Here is a 9391-nt window from a genome sequence, read left to right on the forward strand (position 1 = left end):
CTGTCGATATTCAAAGTTATAGAGGCAGAAGTATTCACTAAAAACTAAATTACATACTGTGTAGTCATGTTTACATTTGTCTTATATTGTATAAGTTAATTATCTAGTTGAGTTGTCTGTCTGTCAGTCTATCTATCTATCTTTACATCTGTCTATCTGTATATCACCTACATATATCATGAAGTATGCTTGAAAATTTGTTATATGCTGTTTAAATCTACCCACCCATTTAATATACTAGATGTTACTACTGCGATTGAATTAATGATGTTTTGTTTAATCATGTTTAATTTTGCCTATATATGTAATAATGCATACATTTTATATAATATAATATTAAGTTTTTCAGCAATTTGTGCTACATGAGTTCCTCTATGGGAACGGACCAGACGGGCTAGTCTTCGCTCCCCACGCGCATCAATGAGCCTTCGGCACCCATGACCCTGTCACTGGTTCACCGGTTGTCCTTCCTTGGACCATTTTTTGTAGGTACTATCCACTACACAAAGGGAACACCCAACAAGACCTGTCATGTAGCCATCACAATTCGGCCCTTGACAGGTTCCATCTTAACGATAATACAGTTTATTCACTTTTCCATGCTGTGGCTGAAAGGTTGGTTAATCAGTATTTAACACTGATTAACCAACTAATCGAACATCTATCATATTGGAAGTTAACTTGCTATCTCCCTGTGTGTAACATAGTACCTAAAAAGGTTGCATTGTTTTGATAAAACAATCAGTGTGAGTGATTGTATCCCTCAACTTGTTCAAAGGTTGTGGATTTCTGGAGTACAAGCAGAACAGAAGGTAGGCCTACACTTTGGAATAGAAGATCTTCAGAAAAGGAAACACTTCCTTATGTGGATTTGATCAATGTTTATAAGACATTGTATTCACTTTACACAGACCTCCATGCTTTTATGTACATTTGATTATATAAGGCAGTAACATTTATTCACACAAATAAGCATCAATGACACGGCATTGCAATTAGCAGAGCTCAATGTACAAGTACTATTTCACATGTTGCCAATAACTGTAGATACAGATCAATCAAAGTTCTCCAGTTTTAGAAGTCATCGTCATCACAAATGTCCAGATACACGTCAAAAGCTTCACGGTTGCAGTTTCCATCTGGGGTGAAGACGTACTTGTGGAATGTCCCATCAACACATATGGCTTAAAAATTTAGACATTAAATACAATTAGAGAAAATGTATTATTTTTAATGGCTTCTGAATGTTTTGCTGACAGTTACAGATAAGTACAGGTTCATGCAAGGTTCTCTTGAAGGTATAAAACTAACATACCAATAACAGAGTTGACGTTTTTGGAGGTGTTCTTCCCAAAAGCACAGATACAAGCGCATTCGACTGGAACAGTGAAGTTAGCTAGAGACCACTGACTGTCCACGTACTGTCCAATAACCGGCCCCACCTTACCTACACGTGCCAAACTGATGAAGAAAGATGCCACAAATTATTCCCAGAAAAGTCTGAAAAAGCTACAATTACTAGAATATCATTAATATTACATAAATATTTTTGTGAAAATCTTACGCAGAGCGGCGATTAAGTTTGGTATCTTTCAGAGCAAATATGTGCACAGTTCCCTTGTCACTTGATGCACACAGAAAAGACGAGTCATGGCTGAAATTAATGCTGGAAAACAGAGTTTAAATGATACATTACACAAAATCTATAACAAATAATCTGACATTTAAAAGTAATTAAAAGGAGGTAGACGGTTAGACTGTCTTATTTAGTGAATATATTTATTCATATGAAACAGTGAGTGATAGAGGCTGGTCATTACCAGTATAATGTGGCAGGGTCAGTTCCTCTTCGTAGTTCCACTAGTTTATCTCGCGTTGTAGTGTCAAACAGACGGATCAAGGTGCCTTTCCGGGAGGCAGAGGCCACCACACTGCCAGGCTGATTGAGAGCCAGACAGGCGATTTCACTCTGATGAGCGTTGATGGTAAACGGGGCAGAAGACGTGCCAGGTTTTGTGTTGGAAAGGTCCTACCACAGAATCACAAACACTGTGCTAATTCTGTAGAACCTAAAACTTGTGTGAACTTGAAAATAACAGGGCAAATACACCGATCAGCCACAACATTAAAACCACATGCTTAATATTTTGTAGGTCCCCCTCGTGCCGCCAAAACAGCACCAACCTCACCACAATTGTACAGAGTGTTTATCTGAGTTACCGTAGACTTTGTCAGTTCAAACCAGTCTGGCCATTCTCTGTTGACCTCTCTCATCAACAAGAGATTTCTGTCCACAGAACTGGCGCTCACAGGATATTTTTTGTTTTTGGTACCATTCAGAGTAAATTCTAGAGAATGTTGTGTGGGAAAATCCCAGGAGATCAGCAGTTACAGAAATACTCAAAGTAACCCATCTGGCATCAACAATCATCCATGCAATTATCGAATCAGCCAAACGAGTGGCAGCAATGCAGTGCATAAAATCATGCAGATACGGGTCAGGAGCTTCACTTCATTTTCACATCAACCATTAGAATGGGGAAATATTTGATCACTGTGGCATGATTGTTGGTGCCATATGGGCTGTTTTTTTACCCCAAAAAATGTAGTTATTGTTTGTCTAGAATTTACTCCGAATGGTGCCAAAAACAAAAACATCCTGTGAGTGACAGTTCTGTGGACAGAAATGCCTTGTTGATGAGAGAGGTCAACTGGGAGTGGCCACACTGATTCGAACTGACAAAGTTTATGGTAATTCAGATAACCACTCTGTACAATTGTGGTGAGAAGAATATAATCTCAGAATGCTATTCTGAGACGTGTGTTGGCACTGTTTTGGCGGCACTAGGGGGACCTACACAATATTAGGCAGGTGGTTTCAATGTTGTGGCTGATTGGTGTATGTTCCTACATCCCAGTAAATCTTACCATTAACTGTAAACTGCCACATTTATGTCCTGGGAAAACCAACAACTGCTTTTCCAAACTAGGGCACAAGTCACACAAACCTATAAAAACAAGAATGAAGCGCTTGTTAGACAGAAAATATCGTCTTTCTGATATATCGGTGCATATTTTAAGCAATTCTGACAATACCTTTTGGATTATCTCGTGTGTCAAACTCAAACAGCTTGACAGGGTTGTCGGGGAAACTATAAACGTAGATCCTGTTTTTCAAGACAATGATGATTCTTCACATACAAGGACAGAAGAAAAATTAGACATTAATAATACAAAAATATATTTAAATGAAATCTGGAGCATTATTGTCTTACTTGTCATGTCTCATGCGCACAGCAAGCACTGGTTTAGTGAATGTGAACTCAAGGACAAGTTTGTCTTTGGGGTCTCTGACTTCCTGAGCATCATCCCAAATTAATACTGCCGAAGATAACATGGAATATTGGATAACATAGATAAATGTAAAAATGTTAAAGGAATAGTTCACCTAAAAATTTAAATTTTCTCCTTATTTATTTACCCTCATGCTATTCCATCTGTGTGACTTTCTTTCTTCTGCAGAACACAAATAAAGTTTTTTAGAAGAATATCTCAGCTCTGTAGATCCATACAATGCATGTAAATTGTGACCAAAATTTTGAATTGATTCGATCAATTCAGAAGATATGGATTAAACCACATACATTAATTGTATGCTGTCTTTATGTGCTTTTTGGAGCTTTAAAGAGATTTTTTATAAACGTCTTTATTTGTGTTCTGCAGAAGAAAGAAAATCAAACACATCTGGGATGGCATGAGGGTGAAGAAATGATGACACTATTTTCATTTATGGGTTAACTAAACCTTTAAATTACAGTCTTAATACAACTTGTATTCCAGTTTCAAAGTTAATTGAAGCCCTATACTGAACCAACAAAGTGAAAATAATTATATCTAAGAGAAAAGCAGTAAAAGTGTATATAAGTGCAATATAGTCAGTGTTTTAGCATGCCTGAGATTTCTGAGAATTTGGGATTGACACCACCTCCCACCACAGCCAAGAGATTTGATCGATGAAGCATTGAACACAGAGCAATGCTGCCCACCTGCTCGTGGTCTATAAACAACGAAAATACAGAAAATGAACAGATAATTGTCCAATACATCTTTTAAAAAGGAAAAAGAGATTTGTCTTACCTAAATGCCCCTTTTCCATTAAAGGTTCTACATTATAAATCCGAACACCTGTCTCCATGGCACAGCAGAAACAACCTTAATTACAGGAGAACAAAGTGGAAGTGATAACTAAATAGTAAAATAAAGATCATTAGTATATTATCAGTAGGTTAGTAATTAGTAACTTGATTAATTAGCCAGTATTTGTCCATTTCGAGATTATTGGCTGATAATTTATTAACAATAGTGGTACTCAGAAGGTAAAAAATTTTGGTCAAATTATTCAAGAAAAATATTACAGATCAAATCTAGCTTTTTATTACTGGGGGTCCCTGGGCTGTCTGAAAGTCTGGACCAGGGTCTCAGGGTCTGATCTAGCTCCATCAATTATTACATACGTTAGGAGGCTATTTTTTATCAACTGGCAAAAAAACAAAACAGGGCTTCAAACTCACTCTGGTCCTGGTTGAATTGTAGACTATTGACTCCTCTCTGCTGGGCCATTATTCCTGTGAGGATTTCACTGCTGTTTTTAAGAACTCTTCAGGGGTTATATGTTCTAGGTCTGATCATCCTGGATGCCAAAAAGACAAAATTTTAACACATTGAAGCTGCCACGATAATATGACAAAGCGCTCATAATACCATCAAATATGTAAACAACTTCTGTTCACGGCATATTTCAGTTCCTTTTGTTGTCATTACATCTCACTTACAATAGATATAAATAAGCCCGAATGAGTTGCCCTGCTTGGGTAGGAGATATGAAAAGGAGTTTATAGTGATAAATATCAACTTGATAGTTGTTCAATTGGCAATAACTGCACAGCTGCCAAGCGCTGTTGTTGTTATTGTCGCTGTTCTCTTCGTCTATTGTGACAGGGCACTATAGGAAGAGCATTACTGCCACCTGCTGGAGCGGAGAATAAACGCGCGTAGCGACTGAAGAGAACATTTTGGGCGGGGCTTAAAGTCTCAGACACTGTCCCTGATTTGCCAGGAACAATAAATTGTAATATTAATGAGCAATTTTTACAGCCTGTGATGACGCGTTTCCGTCATATTTAGCAGGGTAAATTGAGCAAACTTTTTTATTTTTTCATTGTTTAGTGTAAATGTGTAACATTGTACTTTTATTATATTACCCTGGAATTAATAAAAAAAAAAAGAAAAAAGAGTTAATCCAACGCCCCCTTTTTTATTTGGGAAGTTGTGAAAACACAATGGTGGCATTTTATTTTGATGCTGGAGCAAATGTGTAAGCCAAATTATATTTGTCATGCTCTCCCCTTAATTTTTCTTGTAAGACCTTTGATATTAGAGCAAAAATCATATTCTTGATATGATTGTTTTTATGTTTTCCTGTAGAAAATCCTTAAAACAAGATCAATTGGATTTATCTTGTTTTAGAAACAACACTGCATAAAATATTTAGGTTTTTCAGAGAATGTATTTTTAACATGTGTATGTTGTATTACTGTACAGTAATCTGTAGTGGAATACAATTCAAATAACCCTCCCAACCCTGTCTATATATATATATACTTTATTTTCTATTCAATTTTTACTTATTTATTTATTTTTATTCAATTATTATTATTATTATTTTAAATTATTATCTGTATTGTTGCTGTTTTGTATTGTTTGTGCACCGGAAGCTCCTGACACCAAGACAAATTCCTTGTGTGTGTAAGCATACTTGGGCATAAAGCTCTTTCTGATTCTGATACAGACAGCTGCGCCTAAACAGCGTTGCCATGTGATTTTGTTACTTTTCTCAGCGCTGATTAGGTTTAGCTAATCATAGTCGTTTGTGATTACTGTCTGAGTCGTATTGTAAAACCCCTTTTTTAAAGATTGCTAGGGTGGATTTTCACTTCTTTGACAGGTACAAATCTATGGAATTAGTATATTAAAACCAATTTAGTTTTTTTGTAAAAATGTATGTGTCTTATTTGAGACAAAACTTACAAGACAAAACTAGATTACAATGTGACCTATTGTCATAATTCACTTTGTATCCAACAGGTGGCAGCATATAACTAAATAATAGTGTTCTCATAAGCCAAAGGTGCACTTTTGAAAGATATGTGTAACATCATGGAATCGTCATAAGATGAAGATTCCAGTCATATCAGTAAGGATAAGGATATAAAGGCAGTTTTATTACTAAATGGGGAGGTCTTATGGGGGCTACCATGATAGAAAACATAACCAGCCAAATCAGGGCCGCCAACGTAAAGGTGGTACAACTGGTGTGGTCATTACCGAGGGGGACCATATATATATATATATATATATGTACTTGCTTGATCTGATTATTGGGGGGAACCCCCGTCCCCCATGAAATCTATGCCATAGGAACAAACAGTGCATCTCAGCTTGCCGTGCATGGAGCTGCATTGCCACAGACCTTTCAGAGTGCCCCTGCTGACCCCTGTCCACCACCGGAAGCACATACAATGGGCACCTGAGCGTCAGCACTGAACAATGGAGCAATGGAAGAGGGTGGGTTGGTCTGATGAATCACATTTTCTTTTAGATCATGTGGACGGCCAGCTGCATGTGCATCATTTACCTGCGGAAGAGATGGCAGCAGGATGCACTATGGGAAGAAGTCAGGCCGGCAGAGGCAGTGTGATGCAATGGTCTGCTGGGAAACCTTGGACCCTGGCATTCATGTGGATGTTACTTTGACAAGTACCACCTACCTAAAGATTGCTTCAGACCACGTACTCCCCTTCATGGCAACTGCATTCCCTGATGGCAGTGGCCTCTTTCAGCAGGATAATGCCCTTTGCCACACTGCAAAAATTGTTCAGGAATGGTTTGAGGAACATGACACAGAGTTCAAGGTGTTGACTCTGCCTCCAAATTTCCCAGTACTCAATCCGATTGAGCATCTATGGGATGTGCTGGACCAACAAATCTGATTCATGGCGAAACCACCTCGCAAATTACAGAACTTAAACGGCTAACGTCTTGGTGCCAGATACCACAGAACAACTTCAGAGGTCTTGTGGAGTCCATGCCTCGACGGGTCAGAGCGGTTTTGGTGGCACGAGGGGGACCTACATGATACTAGGCAGGTGGTTTTAATGTTGTGGCTGATTGGTGTGTATATATATATATATATATATATACACATATATATACACACACACACACACACACACACACACACACACACACACACACACACACACACACACACTATATTATCCTGTTATACTGTATATGTTACTTTTTCTATGCACAACCATGTACCCTAAAATTTGTATTTTTCCACATTCTCATACTGATAAAGGCTTACACAGAAAGCCCACGAGGATGTATGAACCTTAAAGTAGGAATAGGCATTCTAAGCATGTGGATGAAAGTGCCTTAAAATATAACAGTCTTATTTGAAGTTAAACAGAGGTTGACATCAAAACAAGGGCACTTTAGATCCCTTTACACTACTTATGTAATGTTACTGCATGATGTCTGGCATACATTTGTATTTATAATTTTGGTTCTAGGAAAACTATTTTAAAGCACACTGTTTAGCCAGTTAACACTGGTAACTGTGGTGTAATGAAATTATCTTTTTTTTTTTTTTTTTGGGATATTATTAGTGTATTTAAAGAAACTTTTTCATTGAGTCTGAGCTGATAAATTAAGCCATTGTTCTTTTCTGCTGAATCATAAATAGTTGCATAGAGCTTGAGGCCCCAGATCATTTACTTGGTGGGTCTCATCTTATGAGTTCTAAGTGTTATAAAATTGCTCTTCAAGAACAAACATACATTTTTCTTTCTCTTTTCACAAGTGTAATATCACCTACAATGAACAAGGAGAAACTATAGAAAAAAATATATATTTTCGTTGAGCGAATATGTTTTAGAAAGTAACTTACTATACTAAGTACCTTACTAATTAAGTAAAGTTCTCAGCCTGATCTCATGAAAATTACATTAATGTGGCAACATTTATGCAATACGAAATTACATGCTTCAATAAACATTTTGCTGCAGTTTCCCAGTGAAATGTCCAGCTGGGGGCGCCAAAAGCAAGAGAAATGGTGTCGTATTCAGATGAGGTTTTAAAGGCGAATGTTAGATAGAGGTTTTAATGAGTAAAATGTACCTCGCTAACCTAAAACATGAACCTAAACCTAACCAACAGTGTCCTAAAAGCAAATGGGAGGTTAACAAAAGTGGAGTGGTGGTGGCGTAGTGGGCTAAAGCACATAGCTGTTAATCAGAAGGTCACTGGTTCAATCCCCACAGCCACAACCATTGTGTCCTTGAGCAAGGCACTTAACTCCAGGTTGCTCTGGAGGGATTGTCCCTGTAATAAGTGCACTGTAAGTCGCTTTGGATAAAAGCGTCTGCCAAATGCATAAATGTAAACAAAACAGACATCCTAAACCAACACCTAAAACTTATATTGTGCTAAATGCAAATGCGTAATCAAAAGCAAATTTTCTGAAAAATAAGTGTTTGTAAAGTCATAATCAGCTGTTGAACTCACGATTTGTGTAAAAGTGAATAAAATGCTCAGTTTTTGTTGTGGTCTAGTGTTAATTTCACCAGAAAACTGTGGCAAAATATAGAATTCGGCACATAAAACACAATTTGCAAAAGCGTAGTTATAGTAACGCTCATTGTTTGAGACAAGGTTGAAAGTACCTTTCATTATGTATTACAGTACAGTATTATGATTACAATTTTAGAGAAGTAATTAGTCATTTGTAGTGACTTACCCATCACAGAATGACTTATTATTTTAAAATGACTTTTTTTTTTAAAGTTAAAGCTAATGTTGTGATAAACAATGAACTGCAGATGGCACTGTGAAGATACTGAGCTGTTTTTTTTTTTTAAATTAATGTTGAACATTCACAAAATTCTGCTAATGTTAATTAATATTCTGTAAAAGGCCTAGAGTAACCACTCAAATTAAGAGAGTTCACCTCAGACATTGGAGTGCCACAATTACCAAATGCAATTAAGAAGGATCTGCCCTTTTCAGTCTCTCAAAATAAAGAAAATATATGTTGCTGTGCTGCAACAAATGATCAAATTTCTTTCCATTAAGCTGTCCTGTCTGCTTTGATTGTCATTTGTGCTGTCTAGTCTGATTTCTGGATGAATTCCAGAGTGCAATAAACAAACAGAGATGTTGCCAGAAGCAGCTATTGCTCTCATAATGTTAATGTGTTTTCTCTATAGATACTTGAGTGACCAAAGGAAAATGTATCTAGCATTTAAACCAAGCCTAATTCAGAACT

General features: G+C 37.1%; 1 protein-coding gene across 2 annotated transcripts; it reads right to left on the reverse strand.

The window, feature by feature from the left end:
- Positions 1–871: 871 nt before the first annotated feature.
- Positions 872–4986, reverse strand: wdr45 (WD repeat domain 45). 2 transcript variants are annotated; one of them, XM_052116252.1, is made up of 11 exons: positions 4833–4986; positions 4572–4690; positions 4138–4212; positions 3953–4057; positions 3276–3381; positions 3097–3167; positions 2929–3008; positions 1821–2029; positions 1565–1666; positions 1316–1461; positions 872–1184 (listed from the first exon to the last, which is right to left on the reverse strand). In XM_052116252.1, exons 2-11 carry the CDS (start codon positions 4618–4620, stop codon positions 1075–1077), a joined length of 1053 nt encoding a protein of 350 aa, XP_051972212.1. In that variant the 5' UTR covers positions 4621–4690; positions 4833–4986; the 3' UTR covers positions 872–1074. The 2 variants fall into 2 exon arrangements, with proteins under 2 accessions (XP_051972212.1, XP_051972210.1); XM_052116250.1 differs by having other exon boundaries at positions 3097–3191.
- Positions 4987–9391: the final 4405 nt, after the last annotated feature.

Source organism: Xyrauchen texanus, chromosome 43, assembly GCF_025860055.1.
Source record: "Xyrauchen texanus isolate HMW12.3.18 chromosome 43, RBS_HiC_50CHRs, whole genome shotgun sequence".
Lineage (NCBI taxonomy): Eukaryota > Metazoa > Chordata > Actinopteri > Cypriniformes > Catostomidae > Xyrauchen > Xyrauchen texanus.